The sequence below is a fragment of the Acomys minous genome (assembly GCF_964271855.1).
Source record: "Acomys minous genome assembly, chromosome: 16".
Classification (NCBI taxonomy): Eukaryota; Metazoa; Chordata; class Mammalia; order Rodentia; family Muridae; genus Acomys; species Acomys minous.
The window spans coordinates 66,445,316-66,466,874 of NC_140498.1; the positions used below are offsets into that span (position 1 = coordinate 66,445,316).

The 21,559-nt window shown below is 50.6% G+C and overlaps 1 protein-coding gene across 2 annotated transcripts in view; it reads right to left on the reverse strand.

Moving 5' to 3' along the window:
* Positions 1 to 2,373: 2,373 nt before the first annotated feature.
* Positions 2,374 to 21,559, reverse strand: part of WIPI2 (WD repeat domain, phosphoinositide interacting 2) — a 34,618-nt gene continuing 15,432 nt past the window's right edge. The window contains exons 3-12 of one of the 2 annotated variants that reach the window (XM_084763921.1): positions 15,317 to 15,486; positions 13,147 to 13,243; positions 12,344 to 12,441; positions 11,953 to 12,045; positions 10,335 to 10,405; positions 8,472 to 8,579; positions 7,239 to 7,403; positions 6,244 to 6,351; positions 5,419 to 5,576; positions 2,374 to 4,788 (exon numbers count right to left, since the gene is read on the reverse strand). In XM_084763921.1, coding sequence (XP_084620047.1) covers positions 4,676 to 4,788; positions 5,419 to 5,576; positions 6,244 to 6,351; positions 7,239 to 7,403; positions 8,472 to 8,579; positions 10,335 to 10,405; positions 11,953 to 12,045; positions 12,344 to 12,441; positions 13,147 to 13,243; positions 15,317 to 15,486 — 1,181 coding nt within the window. In that variant the 3' untranslated portion in view covers positions 2,374 to 4,675. Of the gene's footprint in view, positions 4,789 to 5,418; positions 5,577 to 6,243; positions 6,352 to 6,406; positions 6,591 to 7,238; positions 7,404 to 8,471; positions 8,580 to 10,334; positions 10,406 to 11,952; positions 12,046 to 12,343; positions 12,442 to 13,146; positions 13,244 to 15,316; positions 15,487 to 21,559 lie in introns of those variants that run through there. The other variant, XM_084763922.1, reaches the window with a different exon arrangement.

Consider the following 21,559-nt stretch of genomic DNA (forward strand, 5'->3'; position numbering starts at 1 on the left):
CACACACTCTTTCCTGCTCAGTCACCTCTCCAGCCTGGCTTTGTCCAATTTTAAAGACAGGGTCTTTTTTTAAAGTTTTGTTTTTGTATATAAGTGTTAGTGCCTACATGTATGTATGTGCACTACGTAAGTGCCTGGTGTCAACATAGGACTACAGACACGGTGGATTTGTGAACAGTTGTGAGTCGCCAAGTGGGTGCTGGGAATTGAGCCTGGGTCCTCTGGAAGGGCAGATAGTGCTCTTAACCCCTGAGCTATCTCCAGCCCATTGAGATAGGTTCCCCCAGCCCCAGACAGGGTTTCTCTGTGTAGCCCTGGTATTCACTCTTTGGACCATGCTGGCCTCCAACTCACAAAGATCCACCTGCCTCACCTCCCAAGTGCTGGGATTGAAGGTGTGCATCATGGCTGCTTGGTAAGATGGGGTCTTAATGCCAGCACGTCAGGCCAGCACTGAATTCCCAGTGTAGCTGAGGGTGCCCTCAAATCTCTGCCCCTCCTGTTTCCACCTCTTTAGTATAGTGATCATAATAGGCATGTACCATATCACCCAGCCCCGATCCGGGAACTCATGATCGCTGTGGCTTAGAGACACAAGACAGACACCTGAAACAGCTTTACCTTAGAAGGAAATGTAAAAACGAGTATTTTTCAGTTGCATCTCAGTTCGGAATGAGACAGGGATCAGGACAGTCCCCTTAAATTGAACTATAAATTGAGCTAGAGGCCCTGCTCAGCTATGGCTCATTCATTCCCCCCCCCTCTCTCTCTCTCTGTGTGTGTGTGTGTGTGTGTGTGTGTGTGTGTGTGTGTGTGTGTGTGTGTGTGTGTGTGTGTAGTGGGGACTGCCTGGGACATGAACTCTCGTGTCCCGGATTCGATCACTTCCCCTCGGTGAAGAGGTCCTTCAGGCACACAGAGGAGTACAGGCTATCTGGACGAGACCTGACAGGCTGTGGTGGTGGTGGTGGTGGGGGGGGAGAGGCCCCCTCTGTTACAGGTCTAGGGGAGGGGAATAGGGTGGAGGGGAAACAGGAAGGTACAAACAAGGGGACAACAATTGGGACGTAATATGAATAGACTATAGTAAAATTAAAGCTTTTTCAAAATTAAAGAGATACCAGAGAAGAGTTGATCTTTCCTCCAAACCCAGAGGAGTGGTTCCTCTCCTCTCTCAGGCCACAGAATGCAAAACATCCCATGCAGGTCAAGGATTACAGTTGGGGCAGAAAAACCCTTATGCTTGGCTAACAACTATCAGCGTGTGTTGGCAAGGAGGCTCACCGGCCAGAAAGCACGCTTCCCACACAGGGCCTCTCCACACCTGGGTCACCCAATGTTGGGAACAAGTGATCTGGTCATTCCTCGCAGGCAGAGGGCAGGAGCCCCAAAGACTGAGGGTAAGGGACCACAGGGCCAGGCATGCACCTTTATGTAAAATAACGGATGAATGAGTCGGACGTGCTGTCTTGTGCCTATAGTCCCAGGACATGGGAGGAGGCAGCGGCAGGCTGATCTTCGAGTTGAGTGCAGCCTGGGCTTAAATTGTAAAATCATTTCAGAAGACAAAACAAAAAGAACCACGGATAGGAGAGCTGAGCAAGGAACACATTTCTCATCTCAGCTGAGCTGTGACCAAAATATTCTCATCTGTTCCAAGCAGCCCACCTGCTGTCGGATCTGTCTCCAAGTCAAACTGTGAGAATGAAGTTACCAAGCCCGACTTGGCAGGAGTTGCAGCCTTGAAGCTCTGAGGTCCACAAGACAGTGGAGTTGGGCAGCTCCAGGTGGAGGGAGCCCTGACTGGGCACAGCATTTGCTGCAGGGGCCGGCAGCCCTGGGTCCCTGTGGCCTCAGACCTGCGGCGAATGGCCCACACTTGCCACCCAACAGGGACGTCTCCACACCACCAACCTCCCTGACAAAACACCATTCTCACTTTCTTCTTCATACTAAGGCACACTACCGGCACATGCACACTTCCCCCAAGTCCTCCAATGCAAGATGTTTCTTCCACTTAGCTTTGGGGGCAGAGAGCAGAGCTGAACAAAACACAATGCGTTTTAGGCTGTGAGGTGCTTCAGTTTTAGTGTTTATTGGAGTCCATTGCTGGCCAGACTCAGCACTAGGTACTCACAGGCACCCCTCCCCACCCCCGCCCCCACACCTCACAACAGCCCTGTGAGGTAGGGCTCTTCTTGTACAGTCCGACCCGAGGGAGGCCCCGAGACCTGCCTCTAGCTCAGGCCATTGGTGTAGGCAGGACAAGGGACTCCAACTCTCGCTTTCATTGTTTTAGAAAATACAAAAAAGCTTTGGTCCCAATCCGCTCTACTCTTAAAAATTGAGGGGTTTTCCAACTCCCATTCTCCATTGTCTTTTTTTTTTTTTAAGCCAGCCATCCTTTGGTTTTTTCTTTTCCTTTTTTTTTTTTTTTTTTTTTTTGAGAAGGATCTCGTTCTGTAGGCCAGACTGTCCGAGAAGTATATGGTCTAGGCTGACCTCAAACTCACAGCAATCCTCCTGCCTCTCCTGACTGCTGGGATTATAGGAGTGTGTACCTGGAATTTCAGATTCCAAGATTTTCTCTTAACTTTGGAAAAATAACTTTTAAAATAACCACTGGTGTGGGCCCTGGGGTGAGCAATCACTGTGTGCATTCCACTGGCTCCACTAGTGTGAGTTTCCGAGTGTGCACTTCAGAGAGTTGGAGGCCTACAAGTGGTGAGCAGATTGCCTCTCAGAGGTCAGCAGAGACTAGTCTTCTTCCCTGAGCGCTGTGGAATCTGCCCAGCCCCGTAAGGCCACTGACTGAAGGCAGAGCCCAGGTCACCACACGTGGCCTTTTCTGACCAAATTTTCAAGTGAGGAAACACACGCCGGAAGGGAGAAATGAATTCCAACATGGTTCCGGGATACTAAGTTCCAAGAGAAGAATTCTCAGCAGATGGAGCTGAGCCCCAAACTCATACAGTGTGCAGGTCCAAGGTCACTACTACACTTCAAGTCACACTTGGACCCAGACATTCACTTTGGTTCCAGGAAACCCCAGCTCCCGATCCACCCTGTGTGCTCCCCAGCCTGCTCCCATCTGTACTCTCAGGCTGTGCTTGGTGCACCAGGCCCCAGATGGGCTGGGGGCCCATGTTAGCAGGGTCCAGGACAGTCATGCACATGCAGTTTAAAGCTCCTCCCCGCCTCATAAACTGCACAGCTTGGCTACTCAGGCACAGCCAGCAGCCAGATGTGGCTGTGGGTGCCCCTCATACCCCACCCGTGTGATCAGCCACACTGAGAACAGAGCAGGGGACCTCAGCAGGTCTGCCTCGTTACACAAACCAGACATAAAGAGACTAGACTAAAGGTGGCTACCTGCAGGCCCTTAGATGCCTGTTAGAGCTGCATGAATCTAGTACCCCAACATTGTCCTCCTTATCCCCGCTCCAAAGCCACATTATGCAGAAGCAACAGTGCACACCCTTGGGTTCCACTGCTCGGCTGTTTAGAATGCAGACTTGAGGCCCTGACCTTTCCATTCTGTAGAGCTGAGAAAGGAGCTCTCAGAAAGTTGAGGCAGGGGGAACTGCTTTAAGTTCGAGACCAGCCTGGGCTATACAGTGAGATAGATCCAGGGCAGCCTGGGCTGTAGTGTGACACCAAACAACCAAAAGCAATCAGGAGCGAGGGCAGCACTGACATCTGCTGTCACTTTCCTGCAGAACTAGAAAAGGCACATTACCCTGGGGGGGAGGGGGAGGTCTACTGTCGCCTCCCTGGGGCCTCTCTACCTGTTGCTGCTACCTCTGGAAAGGGGAGGAGAGCCTCTGGCAGACAGCACAGCTCCAGGTCAGCAGGGACTGACTCCTGACGCAGCATCTTACACATTGTGCTTTTGGGGGGATAGCAGTAGATACAGACTCTCCTTTAAAAACAAAACAAAAAACACCAAGTCACAGTTATCGGGTGGGGATGATAGGGGACAGAGCACTTAATGTCACAGATGAAATCACTTTCCTTGGCTCCAGGCTGCCCCTGGCACATTGCTAAGTTCATCTGCCAGAAGAGAAGGCATAGAGAGCAGAAACTGCCTCTTTCCCTCTCAAGATCTCCATGGAGAATAAGACCCAAAACAATGGTCCCCCACGGCGGAAGTTAGTCCCAGAATGATCCAATCTGGAAAGTTTAATAAATCGGAGGGGAAATGGTCCAGGTGAGGAAGTGGGGCAAGAGGACTCCTGACAGGGGCCTTGTCCCTGCAGAGTCACTGCACGCACAACACTCTTCATGCGTGCCCTGGCATGAGACCTGACAACTGTGGTTCACTATGGAGTGGACACTCCACTTCATCTCCTATACTGGCTTGGCACATCACACATGCAAAGCAAGGAGACTCCACAGATTTCACCAGTTAATTTTGGCAAAAAGAAAAAAAAATAATTAAAAAAAAAGGGGGTGAGAGAAAATAAAAAGCTAAAATTCATAAGCAGGATTAAAGTCACTGAAGTGAAACCAGTATATTTTCTCAACAGTATGGATAGACTATAACTACAATCTCTTTGCTTTAAAGTCTCTGCCATCCTCTCCCTCAATTCAGGTCAAAGTTCATAGCAGCAATGCACAAGTCCTCTGCCAGGCCAGTGTTGTCTGCTCCTGGGCCAGAGTTCACAGGTCAGGATCAGTCAGTCCGGAGAATCATGGGAGGGTGTTCACTGTCTTCATCCAGGCGCAGGGCGCTGGCTTCATCCTCCAGGCATGCGCCACCTACGGCACCCAGGTCATCTGCGTAGGCTGCAAAAAGATAAGAGTAGCATCCTCAGAGAGCTGGGACCAGTTACTGATCCTGTGGCACCACTGACAAGTTGTGTCAGGATTTGGCACTCGGTTATGAGCTGTGGCCACACTAAGACCTTCCCAACCTGGTCATAGACCAAGGCCTATAGCCTCAGGCAGAGCCAGATGATGTCACCCATTTCCGAGCATGCAATAGTACAGCACAAGCAAGCCCTGTACAGTAAACAGTGGTAACTGAATGCACAGGCTGCACTCTTATGAGTGACCAAGAAGACTGTAAGGGACTGGAGCTGGAGACACCGGTCATGTGCTATGGTGGAAGGGTGCTCCACAACATGGGAGATAGTGCAATTTTCTTGCAAGCAAACCCCTTGAGTCTAGGGAAAGTCAGCCACACGGTGGAGAGGGGCATTCCCGAGTGACCCTGGCTGTCAACACAGAGGGAGGGAGCAGACTGAGTGGGGACACACACAGCCTGAGTAACTGGCCACAATGGCTGCCTTTCCCCACAAACGGCGAATATAAATTCACATTCACAAGCCTGGGAAGAAAGTTCCATTCAGTGGAAGGTGGCAACTCTGGTGACAACATGGTATGAAAGGACCCTGGAGGCTGTTGCTCAATTACCTTCTAAGTTGGCGTCCTGCCCCTTACCAAGTCTTGTTGGGGACGAGGGCGCATAGGCACCTTTGGCAGCTGCTGTGCCATACGCCTGTGTTGCTAAGGGGCAGTCATGAGAGGCAGAGTCTACAATTTCACTAGTCGTCTCCATACTGCCGTCAAGCCTGGAGACAGCAAATGAACAGCAAGGTCAGACTCATTGCTTCAAGCCAGGGTAACGGTCCACTCTCAAAACTGTAGCACTTGGGAGATTGAGGCAGAAGAGTTTCTTGTAGTTTGAGGCCAGCCTTGGCAACAGAGCAAGACTCCATTGAAACAAAATAAGTTGTTGCAGGACAGATAGACAGAGTTGTATAGCATGGCCTGGGGCCTGAGACGCTGTCCAAGGAGAGTGCACCATAGAAGCCTGCTCCCACCTGACACAAAACTCCCAACACCAAGAATCTGCCCCTGGGATCTCCCAGTGACGGTGGCACAGGAAGTCTGATTAAGTCTCACATATCCCAATCACCAACTGAAAATTCCCAACTCACATCCTGAGGCAAGGTCCTGAGAGAGAACCTTACTGTAAACCCAGAGCCTCACCTTCAGCAGGGGCCTGGGGGAGCCCACCTAATGGTCACCATCACAGCCTCAGGTACCTCCCTTTCTTGGCACTGAATAACAGGTGGCCAGCAAAGTAAGTAAAAGAGTCTCAGCAGCAGAAAAATGGATTTCAACAGGGAGACAACACTTGCCAACAGCACAGGCCAACACATCGGTCTTGAGGGGATGAACGCACAGACCTACCACAGTGCCCACTGCTCCAGACCACAAGCAGAACAGCCTCACCTGTGCTGCCGCATCAGGGCACACTCGCCGCCTTCCTGGGGGTCCAGGTTGTACATGTACAAATAGCCATCTGATGCTCCCACCAGCAGTCGTGGGATCTTCTGAATCCTGAAGGAAAGCAGGGATGCTTTGTATTTCAGAAGGAGGGCTCTTCCTCACAAAAGACATGTGACTAAACCTACATGTCAGCTGAGCTAGGGGGAGACCCACCAGCCAGCACAGTAGGTGAAGACAGTACCTGGGCTCCGCAGAATGAAGCTGGCAAGGCCAGGGATGGCCTAGGTGTGAGCACGTGGTGAAGCAGGGTAGCTGTCAGCTTCTTGGTCACTAAGGTGGGCATTTCTGTCCTGTGTGTGCATATATGTGCACTCATCTATGCGTGCCCATGTGGAAGCCAGCGGGTATGAGGCCCTGCTCTACCACTCTGGGATTTAGTTCACTGAACCTGCATGTAGGCTGGTGGCCAGTAACTCCTAGTGACCCACTTTCCTCTGCCTCCCCCTGTGCTGGGAACAGCATGTGGCCACACCTGACCACCCATGGGTGCTGAGGACAGAGCTGTTGCCCACTGAGCCCCTCCCAGCCTGAGGATGGGCCTGTCTAAACTTTCAAACTTGCTTGTGCTCACTTTAGCAGAACACTAAAACTACAGGCTTTTTAGTTATTCAAGTTGTAAAACAATTTCCTGAGTCAGAGCTGTGCTGTCACTCATCTTACAGAAAAGCTTTCCTGTGCTCCATGGCCAAAAATCCCAACTGCACAAGCAGGACCTGTGTGCTCCTGGGCACTGCCACTAAATAGTGTCAATTTCCTATTGTCTGTCTTAATGTCTTCCTTCAACACAAACACCTTGCAAAATGCAAAGGAGATTCTGTGGTGAGAATGCCAAGACACCCAGGTTCCAGGCCTGTGAGTCTTTCTGCTCTAGGCAGGACTTGCTGGAAGACAGGTTTGGACAGGCTGGACACACACACACACTCTCAGCGTGTACTCACGTGGCGATTGAGCAGATGTTTTTGTGGCCACAGAACGGCAGCCGGACGGTTGCGAAGGCCCTGCCCTGGCTGAACATTTCTGTCACTTGTGAGGGCAGGTAGCTGGTAGATGCCATAAGCACCTTCCCAAAGTAGCCAGTCCAGGTGGTGGGCTCTTCTGGAGGTCTGAAAGGAAGCCCATCACGCAGGTGAGGCTGGGTTCTCACCTAACTACAGAGCCAGCCTACCAGCCCTACACACTTGGCAAACCCTGGCCATGGAAAGCACAGAGTCCTGTTTTCTCCCTGTGGCCATGACAGCATAGCATCAGGAGTGTTCTGGGGCAGCAGCAGCTCCCACACCTCAGCACACCGGTCACCAGCTTCCCTAATTCCCATCACATGCTTCCTCAGCATGTGTGCTCCTCACTATGTGGAGACCAATGATGATGGGACACAGGCTCCTGTTGTCAATACTGGTCCCAGTGGGATAGTTTTGAATGTGCCGAGGGAAAATACAACAAGTTTCTGTACCATGCATCTGTCGCAGCAACAGCACTCAGCTCCTTGCTGACCTGTCAGAGCTGTGATATTCAGCTGGCTAATCTCAGCTGCCCTGGTACAAAGGGTGTGGAGTGGGGACACACAGGCACTGACCAGGAGACACCTTGGGGCTCTAACACTTGTTCTCAGCCTCAGCACCTCGGGGCAAAGAGCCTGAGAACAGGTCTCATGGTGAAGCTGGACTTGGTGGGTGGTGTCCAGCCCACCCTATAGCCAGACCTGGGTTGGCACCCAGAAATGGTACTGCATAGCAGGGTGGCTCTGAGCCATGCTTTTCTGGTGAGTGTGGACAGTTTACAATTTCATGTATGTTTTTATTTTTAGATGAATTTAAAATCTTCTTGTGTGGTGTGTTCTTCTACCACATGGCAGCCTGGGGAAGGCTGTCAGCTTGGCACGTGTACCCATCGAGCCATCTTACCAACCCTTAAAAGCAGAGCCCAGCTAGCTCAGCGGGAACGTATCCTGCAACCCTCCTTCCTGAGACTGTGTTTGATCCTCAGCGCCTCCATGCCCAACAAGCCATCTAAGAAAAGCCGGTCCTTAGCTCGGTGGCGGCGGCACACCCCTCTAATCCCCAGCCCTAGAGACCCAGAGGTAGGCAGCTCTCCAAGCAGTTCCAGGACAGCTAGGGCCAGAGAAATCCTGTCTTTAAACAAAACAAAAAAGAAAAAGAAGACTTGCAACTTACTTCTCCCTCACGGCCTCAAGTTTGAAGATGTGCACAGTTTCAGTGTTGCTGGACGAGGAGAGGAACATGCCATCCATGCTGAAGGCCAGGGAGCAGATGCTCACACACCTGAGGAGCAGGGGGTGTGAGAGAGGCCCAGCCCCCCACCACAGAACACACTGGCAGCAGCTGCGGGGTAGGGTGGGAGAGCACAGCAGTGCTGTCCCAGGAACTTCTAACTGTGGCCACAGAAGAAACACTTGTTAGAGACACACTTGGCTCTACAGAAGTCTTTCTGTTCTTCTTGGCCACCTCTTCTGGACAGAGGAAGCAGCTTGTGATAAAACCAGGTGAGACAATTCTTTTGTTTGTTTGCTGAGACAGGATCTTACTGTGTAACCCTGGCTGACCTTAGTATGCCAGATCACAGTCCATCATTTTAGGAGCTTAGGATAGAAACTCAAGCTCCAAGAGAACGAAGGCCAAAACCATGGGCAAACACTGTTTCCTGGCTTGCTCTCCCACCTGGTCACTGTCTCCTGCTCAGGCAGCTCTCCTATCCAGCCAGGCCCACGTGCTTAGGGATATTGCCACCCTCAGAGGAAGAGCTTTCCCACATCAGTCTCTCATGGGTACAGCAACCAGTCACTCTGACGGGTTACTTCCTCAATTGAGGCTCCCTCAGATGACTGTGGGCTCTGAAATGTGGGCGGCTGCAGCTATCAGGACACAGACAACCAATGTGTTAGCCCTATCAATCAGTTAAGTAGCAAAACCCCAACACTGATGACGGCTACGAGGAGACAAGCCTCTAGGATCAAGAAGAGAAAACTGAAACTGTTCCCCACAGAAACCAACAAAAACTCAAGGAACTCCTGACATGATACAGTAAACTTCAGGAGACAACAATCAGTGAAGGCCTATTTCCCTTCCATTCCAAGGAACCGACACTGTGTGGCTGTGTGGAGACTGTAACTGTATGGGACCAGCTTTAGGTGGACTAGGAAGGAGCTGTGGTGTCTGAACAGGAAGGTCAGGCAGCAGCCTGGTGGGGTTTTAGGGCAATCCCCCAGCACACGTCTCCAAGGTCACTAAGCAGTCTACAGCCTTAATAAACACTTGAAGGATTTTCCTAATCCTTCAAGGTATGTTAGGACTTCCAGCATGTTTCCATCGTCCCCACACTGATGGAGTGTATACAGCAGGCAGCACACTGTCGACTGTAGTCTAAGTGCCAGATCTACCTCAGGAAGGCTGGACCCCGTGTCCACACCAAGACTCGACTCAGCAGCACAGACAGACAGATGGCATGATGAGAAAGGCTGTGGAGCACAAGGGGGGTGCAGAGAGGCTCCTGGCAAACGCAGGAAACCAAGAGGAGCACAGGAGAATGAATTGTCAAGAGCGGCGATATGACCAAGACTAGACATGAAGTCCCCAAAGGAGACGACAGCGTCTGAGCTGAGTTTTTCTTTAAGTGTTTTGAGACAGGAGCCTTACTACTCAGCCCAGGCTGGGCAAGACTGCAAGATGGTCCTCCTCAGTCTCCCTAGGGCCAGGGTTACAGTGTGGCCATCACACCTGGCTCTTGACTTTGGACCAAGACACGTCTTTTCTATTTCCCAGGACATCCCAACAAGAAAAGGGAGATGACAACAGGGAGGGGTGCTGGGCACATGAACAGGATGCAGGTCACAGAGGGGGAGGAGCATAGCCAGTGAGGCTGCTGTCCTGGCGCTGAGCTCCCTCTTCTTAGCCAGGCAGCTTCCACAGCAGTGCTTGGCCTATCCTCCAAGCCTGCCCTGGCTTAGCCACAGGGCAACAGAAACTGAGACCCAGAAGGACCCTCTGGAGCCAGCTTGGGAACAAGCATGTGCACGTTACCTCTTCACTCCTCTCCGGAACTCAAATAGCTTCTGTCCCTCTGGAATGGAAAACACCCGAATCACCGTCCCCTAGGTCAGAGAAAGGAAAAGGGGTAGAGAAACAGAATTTTAGCTGAGCAAAAATATCAGCTTCTCTCCTTTTTTTATGTCACTCTCCACATGAACAAGCCATGCAGCCTGTTTCCAGGGGCAACTCGGCTTAGGCCGCAGGGCAAGCTCTGGCCTCTCTGAGCTCCAGTTCTGGGGTGGCACACACCCCTGCTGCCGCACACCTGAATGTCAGCTCTATTCTTGCTCACCACTTCAGCACTGCTTACAGGCAGCCCTACGCATCCAGACAAAGCAGCCTGGAAGCCAAATGTGGAGACCCTAAAGCACTGCAGCCTAACCCACAGAGACATAAACTTGGGGGTTTACACGTGACTTCAACACACCATTACCTGTTATACAACATAAAGAGACAACATTAGTGTCTCAAAATAGTGATGTTTAAAAATATTTCAGCAGAGGCAGTGGATCTATGAGTCTGAGGCCAACTTGCTCTTTGGAGTGAGTTCCAGGACAGCCAAGGCTACACAGAGAAACCCTTTTTCAAACAAAAAACCCAAACCCAAACCCAAAACTATAGCCATTAAAGTGATTTTTTTTTTTTTTGGTTATTGTTTTTGAGAGACAATGTCCCACTATGTCCCTGGCTGGCTCTGAATTCTGAGACTCACCTGCTGCTGCTTTTTTTTTTTTTTTTGGGGGGGGGGGCATGTTTCAAAACAGGGTTTCTCTGTGTAGCCTTGGCTGTCCTAAACTCATTTTGTAGACAAGGTTGGTCTTGAACTGACAGCGATCCACCTGCCTCTGCTTCCTGAGTGCTGGGACTAAAGGCGTGTGCCACCACGCCCTGCCCCTTCACTTGCTTCTGGAGTCACAGCCATGCCTGATGTTTTCCAATTTTATGCCACAAACAAGCATTTGCTTTTCTCTCTTTTACTAAATATATATATATATATATATATATATATATATATATATATATATTTGTGTGTGTGTGTGTCATGCACCACAAGCACATGTGGAGGCCAGAAGACAGCCTACAGGAATCACTTCTCTCCTACATGTCTCAGGAATCAAACTTAGGTCATATGTCACCTTCTGGCCTCTGCACATGTGTCTACACATACCTGCAGACATGAACACATACACACACACTTGCTGGTCCATTTCAAAGGTCCCCACATGTGTCAAACAATGGCACACTGCTATAGTTTCAAGGCCCCAGCCTGTTTGTTGCACTAATAGATGGTGGTGGAACCATCCAGGTGAGGCCGAGAGAAGGCAGTCCAGTCTATGAAGTGAGCTTGTAAAGGGAATATGGGACGCTAGGACCCCTCTTCCCCTGACTACCACATGAACAGCTTTTCTCAGCCATAGGCTCCAAGTGGCAGAGCCAGATGGCCACTAACTAACCCGTTTGCTGCCCTAGGGCAATCTCAAAGGTGGAAAGCTAGCACTGGCAGTCGATCACAGTGGCTCTCTTTGCCTCTCTGTGCAATGCGGAACATAAACCCTGCTTATTAACTTGGACTGTGTAACAGAATGAGCTGGGCCGGCAGCAGACACACCTTCTCAGAAGCAGTGGCAAGCTTGGTCCCACTCGCATCAAACGCCAGGGCTGCTAAGGGGCTGTCATGAGCTGGGATCATGTTTGCAGCTCTCTGAAAAAGAGAGACAGAGAAAACATGACTGTCACACAGAGCCTTGTCCCCAATGGGCCATGAGGTGTACCTCCATCACTAAGGTCAGTGTGAGCAATGGAAGCACGTGGCTGTAGGCCTGTGCAACACTGCTCAGAACTGCCAACAGGCACCCCCTGGAGCTCAGCACTGTGTGAGCGCTGGGAAGACACAGGCAGCTTAGCCAGAGCTGCTCTGCACCTGAGGAGAGCACCAGGGAAGCCATGCTGCGGCATGCCTTCCCAGCAAAGCATCTTACAGAGCCACGCAAGGACCTCACCAGGTTAATGGTGTCGAAGACCTGCACCTCTCCAATGGTTGCGCTCCCTGGATATGCCAAGTAGCAGTTGTCATTGTTGATTGACAGCGCACACAAGCCTGTGGAGACACACCACAACTGAACGCATACTGAGTCTAGAAGGACACCTTTTAGTGTGAGAGTGGACCTAACGTTTCTAGAACAAAGGCAATAAAAAGTAGCAGGTAAAGTTTCTCTGCACTCTCTCTCTCTTAAGCTGTCCACCCAGGTGACGTCGGTGGCATTCAGAGATGAAAGACCAGCAAGGAGGGATAGTCGCTCGGCTTCCACCCGCCATTTTATACCCAACTCTGCAGACCAGAGAGGAAATTCGCACCTTTACTACATTTATTTATTTAGTGTGCATGCTTGTTTGCCAAGGTGTGTGTTAATGAGAGGACAACCTCAAGGACTTGGTTCTCTTTCCACCATGTGTGCTCTAGGAGTGGCACCCAGGTCATCAGGCTTGGCAGTAAGTACCCATTTACTTGCCGAGCCATCTCACTACCCAGTTATCCGTAATCCCCCATGCCTCAAAAAACCCACCAGGATCTTCCTTTAAATTGTTTTTTACTTATTTATTTACTTTTAGTGTGTGTGTGTCTGTCTGGTCAGGTGCATGCCATGGTGCAGGTGGTAAGGTTAGAGAACAAGTTGTAGCAGTCAGTTCTCTCCTTCCACAACATGGATGCTAGGAATCAAACTGAGGTAGTCAGGCTTAGCGGTAAATGCCTTAACATGTTGAGCCACCTCACCAGCTCAGGGTTGTCTTAGCAGTGGCTTACCTGCAGGGTTTGGGGGTGTCTCTCGGATGGTATGAAGTACCTTCATGTCCCGGATGTTGTGTATATAGAGCGACTCTTCCAGACACACGATGAGCCTCTAGAGAGCAAGAACAAAGCCCACCATGCATGAAGAAGCATCTGAGGCAGCATGTGCCGTGTTCCAACGGAGCTGACTCCTGGACTAAGACCCTCTCCAGTCCTAAGACCCCACGCAGGCCAGTATACAGAGCACAGTATGTGCAGCTGCCTTTCCACTGCCAATAAGGCTCCGGAGCCATCAGCATCAGCTCCCATAACAGCCTAGCCAAGGGCACTATGAATTCTCACGACTGAATTCAGTGCCATGTGCTTGGCTGAAGAGTGAGGAGAGCTACAAAGGCAAACTGCTTTAGAAACCCATGGCAAGGGCTGGGGAGGTGGCTCCGTGGATGATAGCACCCTCTCACTTTTTGTGGCAGAGTGGGCTGGAGATGTGGTGTAGCAGTAAAGCGACAAGCTCAGCACATGTGATGTCTACCCTGAGTACCACAAACCCCCTACAAACCCTTAATACCTAACAGTGAATGAGGCATGAGTAAAATATAGCTAAAAGCACAGGGGTTTATATGAAACATGTAAAATATTAGTGTGTTCATGGGTTATTTGGCTGTAAAGTTACACTTTTTTAAAGAATGTGTTTGTTTGCATGTATGCCTTGTGTACTGTGTGTGCCTAGTTCCTGAGGAGGTTGGAAGAGCATTGGATCCCCTGGAGCTAGAGTTACAGCTGTGAGCCGCCTGCTGTGGGTGCTGGGACTGAACTCAGTCCTCTCTCTGCAGGGCTCCACTCGCTCTTATTTACTTCAAGACAGGCTCCTAGGGATGCAGTGAGGTTGGTGACAGTGAGGGGCTTGGCACACGTATTCCATGTCAGCTGTATAGGAACATGTTTGTTATGTCTTCAACTTGAAAGAAGCTCAAGCCAGTATGTCACACACCCTCCAGCTGAGCTGGATGATGGGGCCGATTCCCAGGTAGCCAGGCAGCCAGGAGGCACATGCACGGTTAGCTGAAATCTAGCTCTCACAGTAAGGGAGATGCTACAGCCTGTTCCTGAGACACCTTTCCCGGCAGAATGTGCACCCTGCTGCACACAGAAAATGCTGGAGGTGCTTCTGCAGTGGCTATCTGAGGCCAGGCCTGTCAGGAAACACATCAAAGGCTCTGTACAAAGTTGTTCCCTGTGGGTTTGTTTTGTTTAGGGAAAAATACACATCACAGTAACAACTCAAAGAAGGAACGGAGGGAATACATTTTTTAAAGGCACTGCATAAATGCCCTATGTTATCCCTGGACCAACATTTCGGCAGACAGTAACCTGAGGACAAACGGCACGTGCTGGCAGGGACAAAGCCAATGTCATGCACCAGACTGCCTGAGCAAAGCTGCTGAGAATGGAGCTGGTGGTTTGGCTAAGCAGATGAGTACAGGAGTCAGGCAGTGGTGTTGCACACCTTAATCCCAGCACTACAGAGGCAGAAGCAGGTGGGTCACTGTGAACTTGAGGACAGCCTAGTCTATAGAACAAGTTCCAGGACAGCCAGGCTACACAGAGACCCTGTCTCAAAAATCCACAGAAAGACCTGCACAGGGAAGTAGAGATGATGGTGAAGGGACGGGGAGGTAATGGCTCAATGTGGGACATGGGAGGGACACTGAATGACAAGCAGGTCACACTTGGTTTAGCTTGGGTGTGTGCATCTGTGAGAAACGAGTGGTGGTTAGAAGCCGGAGGTGTCACCCACCCTGCTCAATTATCCTCTGCCTTATTCCCTTGAGACGGGGTCTCTTACTGACCCCAGAGCTAAGGCAGGCCAGTAAGCCACAACAATCCTTCTGCCTCTACGCCAAAATAACAGGGTTAGAGATACACATGGCCAGGCTGGCTTTTTATGCAGCTACTGAGGGGTCCAGACTCAGATCTTTGTACTTATGTAACACACTGAGACCCCTCCCCAGCCTTGCTCTCATACTTCTGGTCACCGTTGCCTCTCAACGCTGGGCACCTCTCAGTGCTCAGACTACAGACGTGGCCCATTACAGGCAGTTTTATGCTGTGCCTGGGATGGATCCAGTATGCACATGTAAGGTGTAAGCTGAGCTGCTTGTAGCACAGGGTGCCTGCCACTCACCTGCCTGTTCAGCTTCACAGCCAGTATTGTGTTGGAGTAGCTGTAGTTGCATATCTCCGTTCCCTTCTTAAAGTGGCAAACTTTCAGCTTCCTGGGAGCTTTGAGGCTGACAATGGCCACCAAGCTGCTTGAGAACAATCTCTCCACAATGCAGACATCTTCGGTGTCAGCTGGAACCAGAAGAAAAACACATGCATGGATATATACATCCAAGTCAAGGTACCCAATCTGCCCACAGACACAAGTGGGCATTTCTAACAGGCGCAGGACACAGAACACTGTAAGGGACAAGTGGGCTGATCTGTCTCTTAAGAGTCACAGGACAACAGGGGGATGGAATAGTGTCATATCTGGAGCCATGGCTGCTGTCATTATAAATACAGATCACACCCTACGTGCAAGCTCAGGTGGTAAAGCAGTGTCAAGAAAGCACACTTCTAAATGCACTCTGCTGTTGGCTGGGCTTCAAAGCACACGCACTACAGTCTGTTATGTACACACACAGTGCACCACGGCAAGGGTGGGGGTCAGAGGAAACTTGTGGAAGTCTGTTCTTTCCTTCTACCATGTAGATCCTGGGTACCAACTCAGGCGTCAGGTCTGTGGCAAGTGCCTTTACCCTCTGAGCCACGTCACTGAGTCCAATACGGTCAAAGAATGAGAAGCTGCAAGGGGCAGGGTAAGGCCCAAACCACAGCTGTTGTGGCACTGGGCAGTGAACCACAGCTCAGCTGGCCCCGGGCTGCTGCAGCACTCCACAAGCTGGGTGCATCAGGACACAACCCCATGTAAATCAAGGGGGCAAGTACATGGTTTTATCATGTCTGCCTGACCTGAAAGGCCAGACCCCAAATGTATATTAGCATCTAGACAAAATGTAGCTTAGCACAGTGGACATAAGCTAGAACCAGACATACCCATTTTGGTCAAAGCGTGAGAATGTGCCTTTATCCACAACAGGCAGGATCCTAAACCCTTTACAGGTGCTGTTAGCCACATGACACAAATCACATTCGCCTCTTTTCCACAAGAGCCAGCAAGCTGCCACCACTGGGGAGCAGGCCAGAGGGTGGGAGCTGGGAGATGTGCCTGGCAATAAAAGGTACAAATGGCACTGCTGGCTCTTAGAGGTGTCAGAGACTTGTACATGACAAGCATTCAAGACACAGCCAAACAAGACCCAGAGTGTCAACACTCTAAAGTGCGAAGAACCTCCCGCACAAAATCACAAGGAGCCTGACGGTGGTGGCGCACACCTTTAATCCCAGCACTCAGGAGGCAGAGGCAGGTGAATCACTGAGTTCGAGGCCAGCCTGGTCTACAAAGCTACAGGACAGCCAAAGCTACACAGAGAAGCCTTGTCTTGAAAAACCAAAGGAAACCCCCCCCAAAAATCCCTCCCAACTGCCCCCCCAAAAGAAATCACAAGGACATTTGTCATGACCAGAAACCTGGCAGGCAGGAAGGGCATCAGCAGGGCTGTGAGGCGGCCTCCGGGACTAGCCCCATAGGCTATGCCATTGCACTGGTTCTTCACTGGGCAGCCTGGGATGGGACCCTCATCCCAAGTTTTTTTTCCTCACAAAACCACTGCCTTGTGAACATCTGAAGGCCCAGGTGCATGCCACGCACTTGTCCCTGGTGGGCAGCAGGCTCTAAAGAACAATGTCCCAGTTCCCAGCTGGGCTCAGTGAAGGGCTGTGGCTGACTCAGCACAGCTGCGGCCCAGGTGTACTCTGACAAGCAAACAGGCTCTTCAGGTACTAGCATGATGGCAAAAACATTGTAAAGACTAGAGTGGTTGTTGCATGCTTTTAATTCCAGTACTCAGAAGCAGAGGTAGGCAGAACTCTGAGTTCTATCTAAAGAACAAGTTCTAGGACAGCCAGGGCTACACAGAGAAGCCACTTTCTGGATTCCCATAGCCCTTTAATGAAAACTTTTTTTCAGAAAACACTCTCCTAGATTTCATGGAACCTGGCTCTGGTGGGACGAGACTATCCCCAGAGGCTTGGTCTAAGCAGCAGAGCTGTGTGCGGTCAAAGCTGCCCTGACTGCTTTCCCTGTAAGGGCCAGGAGCCTTGGGAGGTAATGGGGATGATGATGGTAGAGCCAGTGCTGGGAAAATCAGATTCAAGGTCTGGGCCTTTAGCTGGTAGTGGGGGCGAGTGAGTAGTTAGCACTACAAAGGCCTTAGGATCCAGCCTCCAGATCACAAATAAAGACTACAGCACCAGCATGGAAAGCATGCACAAAGCACCGGGCTGACTTCCAGTGACACTAACTGGGCAAGGTGTACATAATCACATCACTCAGGATGTAGAAAGAGGATCAGTTAACAGTTACTAGGTGTGGGACACACGCCTTTAATCTCCGCATCCAGAAGGCATAGGCAGGTTGAATCTCTTGTGACTTTGAGGCTAGCCTGGCCTCACTGGCCACACAGTGAGACTGGTCTTTTTTAGGGAAGGGGGGAAAGGGGGAGCCTGGGCTGGAGAGGTATCTGAACAGTGAAAAGCCTCTTGTAGAGTTTAGTTCCCAGCATACACCAGGTGGCTCACAAACTGTTCCAGGGGATCTGATGCCCTCCTCTGACCTGAGGGCACCTACATTCCTGTGAATGCAAACACATCCTTAATTTAAAACAGTAAATATAAATTGTTAAAATGAAATGCTTGCTCCCAAAGCATGAGAAACTGGTCCCCAGCAGCCATGTACAAAGCGGGCATGGTGGTGTGCCGGGCTGCAGCTCACTAGCTAACTGGACTGTTAACCAGGCTGTCAAGCTGGTCATTCCATGAACCCCACCCTCCCAACACACACACACGTTTTTAAAACGCCACCTGTAGTGGCACTGGAAACAGGAGGATCTCTGTAAATTTGAGGGCACACTGGTATACACAGTAAGTTCAGGGCAGCCGGCCAGGACCAGCTGCCTGTGTAGAACCTGTCCCCCAAATCCTTAAAGATGCAGGAAGGACTGACTGGATTACAGTTTTGGGCACACTATGGGAAAGCACAGCATACACAAAACTGATTGCATGGGGAGGTCAGAGAACAGTTTTAAGTTCTGGTCACCTCAAATCCTCCAGCTTGGGGATACAGGTCCTTTCTCTGTGTTCTGGGGATTAGAATTCAGGTTCCCAGGCTTGGAAGGCAAATACTTTACCAGCAACTTGGTCATCTTCATAATGTAAAACTGACCTGTTAAGTACACGCTGCATAAATCCACTGGCCCTTTAACTTGAACCATGGGTAAGACAGTCTTAATACTTTCTACATGCAGATGTGTATCACCCTTCACAGATTCTGAATCTGAGGAGCTGTTCCCATGCTCCACAGGCAGAATGGTGGGGAATCCTTGTCTGCACACATTGCTAGTGAGGACTCACAGGGAAAGGAAGGGGAGGGAGTGGGGGAGACCTGCGCATACTACCTGTGCTGAAGCAGAGGCTGTGCGGGCTGGTGCTGCAGTCACAGGAACCCTTGTGTGCTCACCCAACCTGGCACTTTAGCAGGCTCACCGAAGGGCCAGGACTATGCCATTTAATAATGTCAGGAACAATGAAATCCAAGAAAAAATAAGTTTAAACTGTGGGAAACCCCACCACTTCTTACTGAGCAGGAGGGAAAATCCCAGCCAGGTCCAGAAGCCAGTAGGCAGAAGGTCATCTTGGGGAGGAGCTGGGCACTCCTTGCTGTGAGCACCAAACCCGCTTTGGAGCATGGGTCATCACTGGCTTTGAGGGCAGGGCAGAAGCGGGACGTTTCCTAAGTGCAGCGCAGCACATTAGAACAGAGCCAGTAGCAGGGCCCAGGGCATCACAGCCAGGAGATCAGACCCGGTCAACTGGAAGAAAATTACACCAATACTATAGAGGCCAAAAACAAACACAGAACACAGTATGGGCTTGGAGTGGTGGCTCACAACTAGTAGGTATTTTGGAGGCTGAGGTAGACAGACACCAACAAGTTTGACGATAGTCAGAACTACACAGTGAAACTGTGTTTTTTTTGTTTTTTGTTTTTTTAAAGAAAGCAACACTGGGTGTGGTGGCACTCACCCATAACCCCAGCACTTGGGGAGGCAGAAGGAGGATCTTCTGTGAGTTCCATACCAGCCTGGTCTACACAGCCAGTCCAGGACAGCCAAGGCTACACAGAGAAACCCTGTCTCACACACACACAAAAAGGCCAGGCAGTGGTGGTGCACGCCGAAATACCAGCACTTGGGAGGCAGAGGCAGGCGGATCGCTGTGAGTTCGAGGCCAGCCTGGTCTACAAAGCGAGTCCAGGGCAGTCAAGGCTACACAGAGAAACCCTGTCTCAAAAAACCAAAAAGAAAAAGAAAAGAAAGCAACCAAACACCCCCCTCACCAAACCAGGATCAGAAACTTGTGGATAGGCAGCAGGTGTGTGTGTGTGTGTGATGTGCACTCTTATCCTAGCACAGGCAGAAGAAGCAGGCAGATCTCTGAATTACAGACCAGCCAGGTGGAAAAGAAAGGACATAGTAATAGGAAGAAAAATCATTGTTGGAAAATGTCTCTTGGCTGGGCATGGTGGTGCACACCTTTAAGCTCGGCCCCCAGGAGGTAGAGGCGGGTATGAGCTGGCCAGCATGGTTGACATAGTGAGCGCCAGGACTCCTACATCTCCACACCACCGCTTGCACATCCATGTGTAGAACAGCACTGTTCACACCAGCCAAGAAGTGCAAACAGCTCACGTGTGCACAGATGAGTAGATGACCCTGACGGGACAGCTGGACAGTATAGCAATAATACAAAGGAAGGCCTAACACATGGGCGTGCAGAGACAAGCTGTAAAAACACTGCACACACGACAGTCAGCCGTGCTCTGTTGCATATATCTGCAAAGCCCAGACAGCAAATCTATAGATGCAGAGAGGAGATGAGCGGCTGAGCTGAGCTGGGTGGTGGGAGGGAATGGGGAGTGACTGCCAGTGGATACCCGCTTTAAGAGATGATACATCTCGCCGGGCGTGGTGGCGCACGCCTTTAATCCCAGCACTCGGGAGGCAGAGGCAGGCGGATCGCTGTGAGTTCAAGGCCAGCCTGGTCTACAAAGTGTGTCCAGGACAGGCAAGGCTACACAGAGAGACCCTGTCTCGAAAAACCAAGAGATGATACATCTGAGACTCCCACGCTGGTAGGCTGCTTAACCTAGCACCTGTACTACACATCACTCAGCTGAATACTTTAAATAGATTTACAGGCCATAAAGGTATTCCACTATATCCCAAAGAGGCTGGATTTTGTTTGTTTTAAATCACAGGAAACCCCATCTTAGGTAGCCTAGTACAGACATAAGAGCGCTAGCTGATATATTAAGACCTGATGCAAGAAGTTACTGACGCCAAGTGGTAGGGGACTCTCAGTACAAGTCATGTCACCTGGGGAATACAGGCCACGGGGACAAGACAGAAACTAAGTACATGCAGACTCTCGAGGGACTTCAGTCTTTCAATCCAAGGCATCAGCTGGGGTTGGGGATATCTCTTTAGCTGCTAAAGACATCTGACTGTGACTGTGTTTTCTGTGGCTGCTTTTATCTGATTTCCACAGGGGCTAGTAACCATGAAATAGAGTAAGACTTCTGCAAATGACAAGGGAACCTCTTCCTGTCTCTGACTGGCCAGGAAGAGCTGGCTCCGTGTGCATGCCTGTTAGCTGGGCAGACCAAACAAAGAGTTGTTGACAGGAGTTTTTCTCTGTTGGTTTCCCACTGAACCTGGTGCTCATAGTGGCAAGACTGGCTGGCCAGCTAGCTCCCAGGATCCACCTGCCTGACCCCCTCCCCCGACACCATACCTGCCTTTACATGGCTATTGGGGGTGTGCGGCAAGTGCTTCATCCCTGAGCCCTCTCTGCAGCCCCTTGTTATAAACATTAAGCATCTCAGCACCACCTGTGAGCTCCATACTCAGTACAGCCCCTTTCCACTTCATCCTGAGAAACAATGGTAAACAGGCCGATGATGGAAAGACACACGTAACGGGGCTGTGTCCTTAAGGAGGCACACCAGTGCAAGAGTGCACCCAGGCTGATGCTGAGAAAACTTTAAACACAAACTTCAGTGACCTCAAGTAGCGAGGAAGCAGTTTCCAGGTGGCCTCAGACACAATGCTGCCCACTTTCTCAAGACTGTCTGTCTAAAAGTCTACCTTGGGAAAGGAGTTACTTGGCTAAGTAAATGCTGTTTTGCTTTTGTGGCACAAGT